Source organism: Poecilia latipinna, unplaced genomic scaffold (assembly GCF_001443285.1).
Source record: "Poecilia latipinna isolate Pla-1442-1.1 unplaced genomic scaffold, P_latipinna-1.0 Scaffold549, whole genome shotgun sequence".
Taxonomy (NCBI): domain Eukaryota; kingdom Metazoa; phylum Chordata; class Actinopteri; order Cyprinodontiformes; family Poeciliidae; genus Poecilia; species Poecilia latipinna.
The window spans coordinates 122,103-138,624 of NW_015113165.1; the positions used below are offsets into that span (position 1 = coordinate 122,103).

The 16,522-nt window shown below is 37.9% G+C and overlaps 1 protein-coding gene across 2 annotated transcripts; it reads right to left on the reverse strand.

Moving 5' to 3' along the window:
- Positions 1–44: 44 nt before the first annotated feature.
- On the reverse strand, positions 45–14,941 carry nmd3 (NMD3 ribosome export adaptor). 2 transcript variants are annotated; one of them, XM_015041407.1, is made up of 16 exons: positions 14,839–14,941; positions 14,374–14,455; positions 12,946–13,080; positions 12,720–12,816; positions 11,671–11,751; positions 11,067–11,195; positions 8,583–8,673; positions 7,825–7,903; positions 7,457–7,553; positions 6,656–6,773; positions 3,877–4,022; positions 1,879–1,991; positions 1,541–1,613; positions 1,270–1,376; positions 814–884; positions 45–476 (listed from the first exon to the last, which is right to left on the reverse strand). In XM_015041407.1, the coding sequence occupies exons 2-16, from the start codon at positions 14,415–14,417 to the stop codon at positions 343–345; spliced, it is 1,515 nt and encodes a 504-aa protein (XP_014896893.1). In that variant the 5' UTR covers positions 14,418–14,455; positions 14,839–14,941; the 3' UTR covers positions 45–342. The 2 variants fall into 2 exon arrangements, with proteins under 2 accessions (XP_014896893.1, XP_014896894.1); XM_015041408.1 differs by having other exon boundaries at positions 14,374–14,458; positions 14,839–14,933.
- Positions 14,942–16,522: the final 1,581 nt, after the last annotated feature.

Consider the following 16,522-nt stretch of genomic DNA (forward strand, 5'->3'; position numbering starts at 1 on the left):
TGGTGGATATTTAAAAAAAAAGAAAAATATAAAGGTCACATTTATTTTGATAAAGTATATTTATTATTTGGATTTTAGATGAGTATTTACAGGTACAGAGATTAGATTATTTAATTAATGTGATACTGGAAGGCTCGTTTCTTAGTAAAAGACTATTTGAGCCTCGGTGAGGATACAAATCATTGCACCAGTCCAAAAAACTCTTTACTGCCTTATCAGACATTCTCTGTCCTTAATATGCTGCAGGTTCGAAACTAAGCTGTGTGTAGTCGCTTGTTCATTCAGCAGACATGAATCTGACACATTCGATGTTGAAGCCACGCAGAACTATGAAAGAGCCGGTCAGTCAGTCATCATGTCGGCTCCTTCTCCTCCTGTGGCGTCCGTCAGGCTGAGCTCTTCCATCATCTCCATCAGGGAGATGCGCGGCGCTCCGTCATCATCGGTGTCGCTCTCTACTGGGATCTTTGAGGCGTCTGACGTAGGAAGGAAAAAAAAAAAAAATCGCTCATTAACTAAAGAAAATCCAAGTCTTAAAATGAGTGATTTTACAAAAAAAATAGGCAGCAGATGCCAATTACTGAGCTGCAATCTGACAAAAATGAAATTAAATAGTACTTTCCATCCACACGTGATATGGTTAACTAATTCTAACTATATTTTATTATAATTAAGACTGCATTTAATTACTCAAATAGATTTTTTTGAATTTGAACCACATTACAGTTAATATAATCCAATATAAATTGGATCCATTCGTCTTGGTGTGACTTTTTTTTTTTTTTTGCTGAACTGAAGCTGCATTAAGCTCACCTCTGTAGATGTTGACATTTTTCCTCAATGCCTCGTCTTCCTCCAGGTCCTCCAGGAAGTCCTGGTATTGTCTAAAGGGAGAAAAGGGAAAAACAAAATCACGGTAAATAAACTTGCGCACACAAGAAAATCAACATCAACAGGATATTTAGCACGTTTTTGAGCTATTCATAAATAAATTAGTCACCTTTTAGCGATCCAAAGTGCTTAGATTAGGGCACTAGATTAAATGAAAAATAAATCTGCAGATGAAAGTAATCTAAAAATTGCTCAGAAACTAACAGTCAACAGGCGACCCGCTATGAACATCCTGCTGTGAATCTCAAATAAATTCACCAATTAAAAAAACTACAGGTGAATTTTATAAAACTGCAGGACACAAGAGAGGAAAAACTATCCAAAGAACTTTTTTTTATCCTGGATTTAAAACATGCAAATTAAAATCAAACATCCCACCTCTCGTCATCTGTGTCCATGCCTTCCCGGTCTCTGGCCATCTCCTGCAGCTTCCAGTTCCTGCGCTTCACTCTCCTGCTGCGGTCGTAACTCTTCTTGATCAGCACCTTTTACAGTCCAAAGGGAAAGAATACAAATACAGACAACAACATGAGAACAGGATCCTCTGATATTGACAGATTTAGAGGCAGTGTTTTCTTTTGTCCACAAGGTGGCAGAGTTTGTAAAAAAAAAAAAAGCTAAATATCTGGGTTTTTAGATAAAAACTTACCACATCAGGAAGATGGTGCGGGTTCATTTTGTTCAGGTATTCATCGTTGATGTTGGAATTGGCAAAGTCGTACCTGCAGGAAAATGTTAAAGCTTGTGTCAGACTCAGAAATTAGGTCACCCAGACTGGTTTCAGTGCTTCCACTGTGAATCAAGCAAATTTAGGATTTGCTTGATTCACCCTTGGCAGATTCTTCATGTAGGAAGAGATCAGAAGTGGGAAAAAAAAGCCCAGCTAAAAGAGAAAATAAAGGTATGTAGCAATTACAATTTGGCCCAAATACACACATCAGATCTCGCCAGCCATCTTGTGACTTGACACCGATCCCACACACTCACCCCATCACCAGGTCTCCGATGTTAAGCAGATGGCCCAGGAATGTTCGGCAGTGATACTGCTGACTGGAATCCATCTCCGAGGTTTTCTGCACCCACACCTCAGCCAGTGTGTGCTGCGACATAAATTTACAGGTTTAATTCATCAGAAGTCTACAACTTTTATTTTCTCACTGTAGGAGTTTCTGCAGGGCAGCGATTCCTACTTCAAAAGTGGGTTAACAGGATTTACGACCAATACTACAAGGTGTAGAATATCTGGGAAAGTCTTTAGTGCAGTTGCTTCTACTGAGGATCTTTGCAAAGAGAGGAGTTTTCTGAAGCAGCAGGCTGATGCTCCTCCTCTCTAAATCGAGCTAAACCTGACAATTCAGCTTGTAACAGGTTTCTTAAAGATTAATGGCTGTTTGTGTGTGGACTAAATGTACAGTGAGGCGTTTAATGCACTTTAGAGCATTGCTCCCCTCGAGCTCTTTGTAATACATTCCTTGGTTGAGTGGCTTACATCACACTGACCTCACAGACGGCTGCAGCGGACAACACAGTTTCTCTATTCAGGGTTTCTGCAGGTTTCACCAACTATTATTTAAGACTTTTTAGGACCATTTTTTCATGTTTGGAATCCACTAAGCCTCCGACTTCAGAGTTTGTGTTGCTCCAAACGCAGCGCTTTGATCAGTGCCAGCAGCAACAGCAGCGCCAAACGTTTTCTGGGGACCTGCAGCCCACCAGGGGATCAAACCTGAAATTTCTGGGGTTTGTTTGTGGCTCTTGGCAGCAGCTTTGTGCTCACACTGCATATTGTGCTCTACAGTCTTAACTCCTGTAATGCCAAGGTTTTTTTAGTCCTGAATACATATAGCATTGTGCAGGTTGGCAACAGAACTGAGCTAATGACAAAGACAAAAGTCCTCCAGCCAAACGGCGAGAAATCTGCGCCTTCCCATGATTGACGTAAAAAAAACACCAAACCTGCCAGATAGCTAGCATGTATTAGCAGCTAGCTGCCGGTAGCCTCATGCACCGCAATTCACAGAATGCAATGAAAATGTCTGAGTGTGACAAAAAAAACAAAAACTCACAAAACACTACATAGGAAGTTAAATAATCCACAATAAAATGTAAGAAAAGTGATTAATGTGTTTAAGGCCAACCTGCTTTTTAAAATAAATTTAAGATGATCTTAAGGGGTTAATGTTAAATACATGAACTTAAGCTTTCTTAAGGATGCATGGACATCCTTAAGAAAGGATTATTGTTCTTTCAATGAAAACTTGTGAGAAAACAAAACTAAAGATTTAACGCATTAAAGTCCATCATTTTACGATTTTTTAAGTGGATTGCAAATCATGGAAACCAGAAGCGAAAGAGAATGTGGCAAAATAAAATGTTTTTTACGTTGTTTTTGTGATGTTTTAGAAAAGAAACTGAAATATAATTTGAAATAATTACAGTCTTAATTTAAACCAGTGTACAGGCTGATTAGAAAACCAGGATGAAGCCAAGACATTTTATTTTTAAGGATTATGCAGCAGACACTACGACTTCTGTTGACAAATTGTCTCCCGGATCTGCAGTTCTGCAGAAATTCTGAACAAAACAGAGCGAGGATCCAGCATTTAACCGAAACAGACACTTTTCGGTTATGGTGTGGCTTTACGATAAATCTCAAAGCTGTTACAAAACAAACATCCTTTTATGTAAGGATAATTTCCATCGCTGAGGAACATCGGTGGACAAAGAGACGCAGCATGGCGCTGCTGAAACCACATTTCTTTTGGCTCTTTTTCGAAAACGTCAATGAAAGCGTCCAGACAGAGGAAAGAAGATGGGAACCTAACTCCAATCACCCATGTGCGGTTCTGTCATCTTGGCTCGAGTCCCACATACAGGTTCAGCGATAATGTAATGGTCTGCCATCGATTTTACTTCCAAGAGAAGAGGAATGTTCCCCTGCACTGCAAACCGTTCTGCACCAGCACACCCCACCCAGAGCCTCACCTTGTTGGACCTCATGCCAGCTCCAGCGCCCAGCTTCTGGTCTCTGATGACGTCGACGTCCATTACAATGAACTCCTCCAGTTGCCGGGGGCTGCAGAGACTATTGAAGGGGTTTCGCCAGTATGTGTTTCCATCCACTTCAGCAACTGGTGTGATGAGGGCAGACTATATGAGATTGTTTTTCTTCTTCAAACGACTCATTTTCATTCACAATTTGTGTTTATGTCATCATGTGATATTCTAATTTTAAACTGCAAATGAATGAAGTAAGCAACTAATAAATAGGAAGTCATTCTGGATTAAAACTCAAGCAGATTTAATATATTTAACTAAAAAACAAACATAAAACCTAATCTAGGCTAAACGCTCACTTACAGCACATTTGTTTTTCTAGTCATTCCTGAGGTTGTGAACGCTCCACAGAGTGCGATTTGCATGTTTTTCCATCCGTCTATTCCTTCACACAAATTCCACAGAATTTTCTGATTTCTCTACAACAAATAAGCTGCTCAAGCAAAAAACAAAAAAACAAAAACAAGTTAATTAGTGGCCGACACTGAATCTGCTGAACAGGCCCGAGGCTGTTTCAGCAATTCAGGCAGCTCAGAAACGTTGCACCAGAGCAAAGCCGCCGCTCTTTGAAGTGCAATTAAAAACATGTGTGCCGTGGCAGGATGTCAGAGGTTTGCTCACATAACAAATAGCTGCACCAGCCAAGGAGGAACATCCTCACGCTGCTTGAATTTGTCAAGAATTTGAGGAAAAACATCAAATTTAAATGTTTCAAACATGTTAGAGTGCACAGTGCCAAGACGACTTTCCGTGTCTGTAAAGGTGCTGTGAACGAAGGCCAATGAGTCGGATGAACCAGAGGTCGAGAAGATGCACACAGATAAATACTGTAACCTGTGGCAACTGTTGTTTGCTCAGCTGAAACTGAACAACTGCACAAAACAAATGAAGAAATGTGTGATTTTAAAAAAAGCTATTTGTTATATTCAGTGGAAAATATGTCATTATTATGAGCCAATACTCGCACATTTCAGCTTTTAATCTAAGGTGTAAAACTAGTAAATTCCTTGGCCTAAAAGAGTAAAAGTGAAAAATGATCATCTATAAAAAGAAAAAAATGTGTTAAAGTCTCCCAAGATGGAGGCAGTAGTGCTGAATCAAACAGAAAATGAGGAAATAAAGGGATTAACTTCTACTTGTCAGATATTTACTATCAAAGCAAATCAATTTTTAGTTAAACCTTTCTTGGTCTGTATATACATCAACAAACAACATGTCTGTTTATGTAGTTGGGTTTTTAATCAAACCCAGAAAAACAAACTTTTTCAGTATCTAAACTGACGACTGCAGGTTTGGGTCAACGAAGAGAAAAATTTGTTGATTGTTGCATCACTAAGCAGGAAGATAGTCAGAACATTCAGAACCATCAAAACAAGTGAAAGATAACTTTAATTTAATTCAACATCTCTAATAGGACAGACTCCTTATTCCTTAATTATTGTGAAGGTAATAAAAGCCCAACACTTTGCTGAGCTTCAAGTGAGAGCAGATGACTCAACTCTTCATTCGTTTAGAAAAACACCAGTCAGTGTGACTGTGTGAAACTGAACAGAAATGTTCTTTGATAAATGAGGCCTGGTGTGTTGGAGCCAAAGTATTCAAACAGATTTGGGCGCAGAGATGATCGTGGAATGAGTTCCAGTTGCAATTTATGAAACGCATACCGGCCAAAACCTGTGCACAATATCTGCAGACTGGAAACATCAGTCACTTACATACTGTACCCCTATTGATTTACCGTCTCAGTGCCCGGAGAATTTGTCACATTTGGATGGAAGGAGGAGGATAGAAAACATCCCACTTGGATTTTAAAAGTCATAGCATTACAGAGTACGGAAAGATTACAATACACAAAACCTGATATGTAGTTTCTCACACATTAAATCTCTGCAAACTTGCCAAGTAAAAGTTTTTAACAGCCACATATTAGATGAGCTGGTTGGACTTGTATTCCTCTGACGCAGCTTGAATTTTTCTATCCACACCGACAACTAGTGCAGGATCGCACAATTTGAGATCCAAGCGAATATAATTTGAGATCTGTGTGAAAACGACTGCCTGCCCATTTAATTCTCTGCCATAAGCACATTTGATGCTAAATCAGATACTAAGAAGTAGTGAAGCTGGCTGCCACTTTAGCGTCATTTTAGTCAGTTAAGAAAACCGTTAAAATCACCAAATCTTACCAAGTATTTTTGGTCTAGTTTCTAGTGCAAATATCTCAGTATACTTGAAATAAGACAAAAGTAACTCAGGAGTAACTTTTCAGCAAGTCAGGAGTTTGTTTTAAGTAAATATGTGCTTAATATTGATGAAAAAAGAATTACTAGTTCCTTTGTCAGAGTATTTCACTTATAACGACGTTTTTCCAAAGTTATAATTGAAACAATCTGCCAATGGAACTAGTGCTTTTCCATTAATATGGAGGCATTACAGGCTTCAAATAAGTTCCTGTATATTGCTGAAAAATGACTTGTAAGTTAGTTATTTCAAGTGTACTGAGGTCTTTGAGCTAAAAACTAGATTTTGTGTCTTTGCAGTGAAGGCAGAAACTGCAACCTAGTTGAGTCACAAATTTTATGCAAACTAATAAGTACATCCACAGGAGTGCCTACATTTAACTCAAATGTTGTGAATTGACCTACGACCTCTGCATCTGGGCTTTACCACATTGTTTAACGGCACAGCGGTCATAGTTACAACTCACTCTGCAGGGTCCGGGGGTCGATGAGGTGGATGGTGCTGGTGACCCGGATGCACACGCAGATCTGACCCATGTTCCCCAGGCTCTGCGCCAGCCGTGGGGGGAGACAAACCACGTTGTCCTGACAACCACACAGACAAGACAAGACGGGATCAAACTGAGTCTTTCAGGTTCATTGAAAATAATCTGATAACCGTTTCAGTTTTTAAAATCAATTCAGGCTTTATTTTCCAAATGTTCTATAACTATTTAAATAAACATTTCTGACCAGGTCTGGGTTTCTAGCAACACTTGACAATACTTTAACGTTTAGCTATTATTTCTAACGTACTTCTGAGAGATGCGTTTAGCTAATGGCTAATGATATTTATTGATGCTTTGGTGGAACAAAGAGTAAAAATAAAATTTTTGTAAACACTGCCAAATTTTTTTTTTCCCATTTAACATAATTTGAAATTCATTCATACAACAATAATTCTAAATTGTTATCAAGTTAAGAAACTGTTCACAATAAGCAATATGATAAATGGCCAGCTCTAGTGAAAAGTATCAACAATGTTGAACAGACAAAAGAACTATTCATTGTGGAAGTGGTCACTGAAACAAAGAATGTTGATAGAAGGAAGTTTGATATTTTCAGTATCAGCTTCAATTATTGACTAGAAATTTGTTTTTGGCTCAAACTTTAAATTCAGAAATTGGAAATAAAAAGCTAAAAAAAATCAACTCCTGTCTGTTCTTTTATATATATAAATCCAGTCTAAAATGAAAAGCCAGCAATATAGTGATAAATCTGTAACAAACCTTGCAGACGGGAACGATTTCTATGGAGAAGGTGCTTTTATAGTTGTATGTGTTTGAATGAATGTCATGAGAGATGAGCCGCTGGGAGGTTTTGGACCTGAAAGAAACATTTGAGAAGTAATGGGTTTCAAGTTCTACAGAAATTACCTTTACAAATTAGATACTCAAACACTAAATTAGCATACTTTTATAAAAATGTTGATATATAAAAATGATTGATTTAAGTAATAATTCTAGCCATTGCCTTTTTCTTATAACCAATTTTACATTTTTACCATCTCATAAATCAGTTTACGACAATTCCTGAGCGTAATCTCGTCACTGAAGGTTTGTTTCTCCTTCTGAGCCCAGAGCGAAGCAATGCTCACCTGCAGGGCACGGTGCACTGCAAGAAGTCCACCATCTTCTGTGCGTGCTGCTTGGAGCCATAGTAGAAATCAATGCCCTCTGCGAGAGAAGACCAACACCATCAAACAAGCTCCACCAGAAAATTAATCACAGGTGCTTCGCCGGTCATCGCTGCTACGGGGCGGGCACACGCACACGCACACACACACACACACACACACACACACACAGGAAAAATATGGCAGCCAGATGTTTTAACCTTCATAAAGCTTTCAAGTCCTGCCACAGAGATGATTTAGATTACACTTTTGAGCCAAATTCCACTTTCGCATCCTGTCCAAGAGTGCAAAAAAAAAAAAAAAAAAAAAGCTGCTGCTGAGCTGTCACAGCGTGTGCATGCCTGGAGTAGCTCTTAGCATATCTAAAAAGGCAGAGAAGTGAGCTCGCATTGCTAGAAGCTGGTTTGAAGTGCCGACTCTGATTGCAGCGCTCTGATTAGACGCACAATGCGTGCCACCATGAGGCCCTCCTGGGGCCAGCTGTGGGAAGCGATTGGCGCCAGCGATAGGCAGGCGCGGCTTGCGCTCTGGTACAGGAAGAGCTAATTAACACTTGACATATCGTCACGGTCCGCGCCAACTCGCAGGCAAGTTCCCCACTGTTCAGTCCAAGTTTGGGTTAAAGACCCAGATGAGAACACGAACCACGCCTCCTGGGGGGTAAAATCTGAAAACATGAGGGAAAAAAACAAAAAACAAAACACAGAACACAAACCTACCATGAATTTCTTTAATGTTTAAGGCATTCTGGTGGAGTTTGTGCTTCAGGATCAGCTGCTCCAAGTAGTAGAAAGTCTTTTTATGCACAGTCTGAAAGAAAAGACAAATTCATGTGAATACAGTGAAACAATAAACACCATATTCATATACAGCATGTTGAAACAAACCTCACGGGTTATTTATCAAATAGAAACAGCCTTTTAGTCTTTTCTTTTTCAACAAAGCCTTCATATTATTTTTTTATTTTCATTTCAAGCTCATTTCTATCTTTGTTTTTTTAACATATTTTGGCATTTTTCATTTATTGCTTTAGTTTATATTCGTCGAGAACATGTTCTGATTCAGCAGAACATGTTCTGCTGAACATGTTGCAGCTTATTGTTGCAAAACAGCAACAATAAGCTGCTGTTTTGTCAGCTACCGAGGCAAAAACCTTCCCATAGTCAGGTCTGTGTTGCATTGTGGGACGCCGTAAACAAACTAATAAAACAAAGGCAGCACATCTGTTCATTCAGCTCTAATCAACTTCCATGATGTGTTCTCCAAATCTACTTGGTACATTTATCAAATAATTTAATCTGAAATTGTTTCTGAAAAAGCTCCAACAGGACAACATTCCTTGTGCTTTGGTCTAGCCCGGAAAATAGCATTTGCTTCCTGTATTTAAATTTGGTTCTCAGTCCTCAGAAACATGTAAAAATACTGAACGCTCTTATGTGTTGAGTATTTTAATTAGCATTTAATTTCCTCTGTGTGGAAAAGGAAATAAATTTGATTGATTCAGACCAAAGAATCGGAACTACAAGTGTGAAAAACGTCCTCATACATGTCAGTACACGACTGTGTTTTATTACGCTAAAAACAGATTCATCAAATCATTTTGCTATCTTTAATACCTTTATCTTCTGTTAAAAATTACAGAAAATACCAGTGTCAATGTTTTAATATGGCATACAAGCCACGACCAATCAAAATGCCTGATTTAGGGATTTTGTTTTTGATCTAGGAGTGTCTAGAGGAGGGGGGGAAAAGAGAGGTCTAATTACCTTTTTGATTTTCAACTTCTATTGCATTACTTTCTGGATTCTCTGCCAATAACTCAAAAAAACAAAAAAACAGAAACAAAAACAATCGAAGAATCATTTTCAGCATTGGCAGCTCTACAACTGGTAAATAAAATGTTGCAAAGTCAAGAACCTGATGACAATGCAGCTCTGATTTTCAACAAAAATGATGAAAATTAGAGCTGCATTTGAAAATAACGGATCCTGAAATTAGGAGGAGGCTGGTGTTTGCTGCACAGCTCCTCAGCAGCTCGCACTATATATCTAAAGGAAGGCTTGTTTTATTTAATATATTTTACTCTCTTTCTCTCCATGAAAAACCCATAGTGTCCATTTGGAGGTCAGGCCTCTTTTCTCTGTATGTGCTGAGAATCGGAAACATGATCACAAGGTATAATATTTGACTTTCATTTCTACGCTGATGGCATCCAGATGTACAATCTCACTCCCTCTGCTTTATTAGCAAGATGCCACAGATTGTGAAAAATACTGACCTCATTAGTTTCTTGAATTATTTTCATGTCAACAGAAATTTTCTCTACATCATACCTGAAACCAGAGACGTTCTAGCTGCTGTCAGACATCTTGTTTCTCACATGTCAATTTTATTTCCCGTTTCATGTTTTAATTTCTTTTTTTGTTATATGTTGCTGATCGTTGCTTTTTATTTGTTATAGCTTTAAAAAATGTTTGTATACTAGTCATTTTTCAGCAATGAGAACTAAAATCAATTGGGTTTCAGTGTGTGATGTGGCAAATGAACTATTTAATTACAAATTAATGAAAAACACACTTTGTCCTAAATTCAGATTTTTTCCTCCCTAACTAAATGAATACATTCTGAGTCTGGAAATGTAAGCTTTTTCTTTTTGTTTTACATTCAAGTTTGTTTTTATACAGACTTCAAAGATGATTAAATTAAGATTCAAGACTTTTCTAAACAACATAGGAATTTCACGAAACAAGTGAGATGGATAAGAAATCCTGCAACCAGAGGAAGACAATAAACTTAGTGCCTAATCTAGACTACCTGACTTTGTGTTTTTCACCAAATGGGATAGATCAGCCCTGCTAAGAGCAGGAAGTTTGTTTAAATTCATGAATATCTTAAATGCAGCTAACCTGTTCCGTTACATGCACCTCTCTATAACCAAAAACTTATTTTGCCTTTTCAAAACAAAAGCCTTGTAGCTTCATATGTATCTAATTAAAAGAGTGAGAGATTAAAAGTCAACTAAAGGATCACAGGTAGATATTACGCAGTAGGTCAGTATGCATGACTGTTTACGTCAAAGCAAGTTTCCTGAACCCAGACTAATTCTGCAAATCTAGCCTTAGGTTTTAACTATAAAGACTCATGCGCCAGGAGTTAAAATTATACAATAAATATCGTCAGATCAGCAGAAGCGCGACACAAACCTTCTGCCTCACTTGAACCACTGCCTTCCAGAAGTCCTTGGCCTCCACACGATGGCAGTCGTCACACATCTGGTACTGGACGACAAACTCCACCACGAACACCTGCTGCAGGATCGCCCCATTCATCACCTGCAGCGACAAAAACAGCCATTAGTCACTGCGTATGCACCGGACGCACTGACACACGCCGAGTACATTTAATTACTGAAACTCACTTGCTAACCAGGCAGTTTGAAAATTAAACCAGTGATTATTTTATGATTAACTTCAAAGTGGAGCCAACAGTGAGGCTCACAATCAGCACAAAAGAGCTGGCGCTGAGAAGTCCAGCAGCTCAAGTTCTTCCTAAAGGTCAAGAGGATGAGATAACAGCCACATGTAAAACTGGCTCCTCTCAAACAAATAGATCCGTTGCTCTGCTGTAATTAAGATATCAATTCGATTTATGCATAATTTAACGCACACTATTAGCTAAAAGGCAGGGAAATCTATATATTTGCACTCTACTGCTAATTAACATTTAAAAGAGAACGAGCCACGACTCAGATTTAATCTCTGCAAATGTCACCGTCCCACACTCGTCCCGTCCTTTCTGTCCTCCTACCTCTTTCTGGATGGTCAGCTTCATCTTAATCCTCTTGGAGTGGGGCTCCGTCCACAGGAAGCCGGCATCGATAAGCCGCACCTGGAAAATTAGGAAGGAGGAGGAAATGTCAAACTAAATTGGGCGTCAATCGGCTCTACAATTCAGACAACGAAGGTAATCAAGAGTCAAGAATACCTTGTTGAACAAAAACATTAATAGGGAGGCTGTAGATGCTTAGCAGTAGCGCTAAGACAGTTTCCACTGTGCATATTTATGCATCATTTGGTCCACTTAACTTCTGAACGCAACTGGTTGCCTATGTTGTATTTGTATGGATCCAAGTCAAAAGGTCTAAATTCAAATGGCCACTTATATTGTATATAAATGCATGCCACACTGTTTAGATCATTATTTGTACAAAATGTTGATCACTAGTGGATTTTTATATCAATAACATATCGGCAGCCTTCGTTTAAAAAATATCTATATACAATATATAAGAGTATGGTACAGCAGACAACATGAATCCTATGAAACAGAATCAAACTAAATGATAGTAATAAAAAATACATCCAGGTATTACCAGGAAACATTTTTAAGATTAATTTCACAACAAAATCCTTCATTAATCATTTTTAAGAATACAATAATTCTTTATTATTGCTACATAGGGGAAAATCACAACAGATGATTTTCTGTGAAGTTGAAAATATTCAACTTTGTTGAATAAGAAAATATCTAAAAACAAGATTAACAACTGTATATTAATAAAGTATATTGAGGCAGAAGAAATTAAAAATATGTTCCACTAACAGGTTCATACTGCAAACCTTCAGCTTTCCAAAAAAAAAAAAAAAATTAAAAAAAAGGAAAGTCTATTATGATCAAAAAGCCAAACTAAATTAACCATTTTGAAAGCACACAGTCATCCACATGCTAAAAGCAATTCTGCATTGAAATCCCTTCTTTTATCATTTCATTCTTAGCAACACAATGCTCAGACTAAAACCGTGACTCTCTTGCGCTTTAAGTCTTTTAAGCTGCAGAGAGATAAGAATCCGCCCTACCTTGGTCATTGAGCTCTTCAGTTTTTTCAGACAAAGAGCGAGAAGCTCCCTCGACTCCAGAGCGCACTGCACCCAGGTGGCCGGAGGCTGCAGGTATCTGATTCACAGGAAACAAGCGGGATTTCTAAACTGAGGTTTCTAAATCACCACAGAAACAATTATGTGTTATTTTGCGCTGTAAAACGGACAGCCGCTTTGAGGTTCCGAACAAATGTAGAAAACGAACCGTTCACACTGCTTGCAGAAGTGAACCGTGACTTGCTTGGGGATTCCCTCAGAGATGTCGACCTGGGTGCGCAGGCAGGCCACGCACATGTTGGCCGGGTTGGGAGGAATGGGAACACCACAGGTACAGCACAGGCTGCGCAGGAGAAAACAAACTTTAAAAGAGCTGGAGATGTCCCGTTTCTGCCCCTCTGATAACTTTGTAGTCATGTTTGTCATGGTGCAAAATCCATCCTGAAGGCACCATTTTGAGTTAATTTTACAGTTTTTTTAAAATTCATTTTTAACACCTTAAAATGATCCCGAGCCACACTACCTCACAAAATATGAAGCTTGGCTGTTAACCCAACATAAACTGTTAACTTTATTTTCATTTCACAATTACTCTGATACTTATACTTGTATTTATTTTTTTTGTATTTAATTTTATATACTACTTAGTCTAATTTGTATGCTTACTCTGATCAGTGCACGCTGTTTTTAAAAGTAGGTTATAAGACACAGTTGCATAGTTAATCACAGATGCCGTTGTTGACGCACATATTTAGAATCTCTCCTATGCATCACGTCTGAGATTTCCTATTTGAAACGGCACATTGTACAGAGTGTAAAAGAGAAAAGAAGGGCCTGAAATAGACCCAGTAGTTACATTTCTCTTTAAATAAAAACAAGAAGGCCCCCCTGAAGCCAGCTGGGAAAGTCAAAGCTGGTAGAGTTTGATACCATATATGACTGTGTGTAAGCACGATGTAGTGACAGGTGACAGTATTATTATTTTATTATCAATTCTGACAGGTTGAGTCTCATTAAACCAGCAGCAAACAGAGTGAATATGTTCATCAATCCATTTGTGAAAATGTTCCTTCAGTGTTGAAACACAAAAAACTAAAAAGACACACTATAATTGTTTCTTACGGATCACAACAAGCAGAAAATCCTGAGTTGAACACTAGAGTGCTCAACTCAAGCTTGCAACTCCAACATAAATTCTGTGTTAATGGCAATGACCGTACACTTATTTAATCATTGTAGTTTGGTCCCATTTTGTTTTGTGGATGAGCAAAACCTCAACGTTATGGGTGAACACGACAGACAGAATAATGGCAGTGTAGATTATGACCAGCAGCTCCTGTGGCAAGCTGAACTTTTGGGGTTTCTCTCTAATGCAGTTCTCCAACAGAAATAGTACTAGAAGTATTTATGAGCGAAGTGACAGATTATTAATCGAAAATTCCTTGAAATTCTGATGTCATGTTTAAAGTCTGAATAGATATGTGTCCGTTACACATATCTATTCAAACTTTAAACTTTAAACACTGTTGTGTCACCATTGATTTTTGTGAACAGCAATCATGAGAGAACAAAGGATGTTTGTTGTACCAAATACATGTAACTAAATCATAGGTTGGATTCCACTTGTTTAACTCACATGTTCCCCTGGCTGCTGGCAGCTGGAGCCTGCATGTACTCCATCTCTCAGGTCGACAAATCACAGAAGAACCTCCCGGTTTCTGCTGACAGAAACATGAGAGATGCATTTGGTCAACTAAAGTACGCTTTCCTAAAGACATTTAAGCTTTAATACATTACGATAACTCATACCGTTTTTATAAACTGTTTTTTATAAGTATGTGCAATCGAACATGTAAAATTTGCTGAGTCTAAACATGATACCGGTCACTTAAAGCCTACCAACATCGCTGATGTTCTGGATTTTAGTAGCACACTTTTAGCATTGAAGGCTAACCTGCTCGGTTGCCGAGTAATTCTAAAGGAAAATAACAAAAGAATAAACTGAAACAAACGGGCAAACATTTTTTCTATTTCCAAATGGTCTAACCGAGTGCTGACAAGCAAACAACAATGTCTGAAACAACAATAAACCCCGACATACCCTCAGTCGGAGCCCTCCACGTTTTCACAACCGAGGACCGACGTGGGAAGCGTCACAAAGGACCCCGAGAGAAGCTTCTACTGCCTTCGTTTTGCCTGAATAAATTTACACAAACATCAAAGCGCCAATATGTCCAAGTGATGAAAAATAACGTTGTTAAAATCGTTAAAATATTTCTTATATTTTTATTTATATGGCGGAATTTATATAATATATAAATATATTACATTTATGTCACAGAAATAATTGAACTTATATCACAGAAAGTGATATAAACTATAATTGAGAATTGTATATGTTTTCAGGCAAATAATGGCTAAAATTTAGTAATGAAAAATATTAATAAAAGTGAACGTTGTTGTTTTGTTGGACCTGGTTAGAATAATCTAAGTCTGTAAACTCATGTCAGCATGCAACACTGTGCACGTCTCCAGTTACTAATGCTGTCATTTGTTATAATGAAACCCCATCCAGCCAGTCCCCAACAATTCAAGGGTATTTGAATGCACCTGTCAGAAGCACTTGCTTGGATGCCTTCAGGTACAGTCGGATTTATTTAGGAACTGGAAATATAACCAATCCTGCTTGTTGATTGCGAGAGAATATTTAAGTACCCTTTACTGTGCTTCAAGGTAATTCAGTTCAGAAAGCATTTACAAAATAATGCTTTGGAATTAGTTTACTTCTCATTTGTTAACTTCTTTTTTTCTTTTTTAATTGTTTATTAGTTTTTCATTAGCTGGAGATAGGCACCAGCAACCCTCCCGACTCCACTAAGGGACAAGGTTGTATAGAAAATGGATGGATGGTTAGTTTTTTGTTAGCACATAACAGTAAATTAAACGTCCAGATATGACTGCATGCGCCACAACAAACCTTTTCTCCCTCTCCCATCCTCTGTTCGCCGCATCAAATAACTATGAGATTTATCTACTTGCTGACTTCAATGCTACAAGCGTATGTTTTTATGAATATCTGAGTGTGTTTATTCCATAAACAACTGTTTTTGTTTTTATGTAGTCAGATATATTGTACCTGACTAAATTGTAAATATAACAAACATGACTGGTTTACATTTTATCACAATATTTAATGTTAATGTTTCTTTTTGTTTGCTCATGTTTATCAGCGGACATTTTTCTAGTTGTTCTGTTTATATCTGTTTTAATTCCAGACATATACAGGATCACTGTATATGTCTTCCCAAATTGGGAATTTATATGTCAGATTTTTATTGTTTTACAAAAGACTGTGGTAATTTTATTTCATTTTATTACATAATCCAATAGCCTTTATCACCATAGACCACACAACAAAATCAAATATTTTAAGGGTTTCCAAATCCTTTTGTTCTGTTGGGATTTTACTGGAGATAGAAATTAAGTCATCAGACCCAAATTATATCTTAAAATGTGTCTAGTGAGCCAGTTTTTCCTATTGCTTATATGATTCTGCTAAGAGCAAGTTTCCTTATCAAATACCTTTTTGTACAATTTTTGTGAAGGGTTTCAGTTTAGTTACTTGGTATTTGTTACAAATACAGACATTTATTTGCAACAAATAAATGTCCGTATTTGTACATATATAGACAAATACACCGAGTGTCGGTGTTCTCGGACCTCTAACCACTGCTAGAGGAAATTCCGATCTGGACTTGAAGGCAGCACCGTGAATCAGAACAGCA

Excerpts from the sequence above, each read along its gene's own strand:
- nmd3 (XM_015041407.1), bottom strand. The coding sequence starts at position 14,417 with ATGGAGTACATGCAGGCTCCAGCTGCCAGCAGCCAGGGGAACAT. Across the intron at positions 11,752-12,719 it reads TGAAGAGCTCAATGACCAAG|GTGCGGCTTATCGATGCCGG; the intron begins GTAGGGCGGATT and ends CTAATTTTCCAG. Across the intron at positions 11,196-11,670 it reads AGCTGACCATCCAGAAAGAG|GTGATGAATGGGGCGATCCT; the intron begins GTAGGAGGACAG and ends TTGTCGCTGCAG.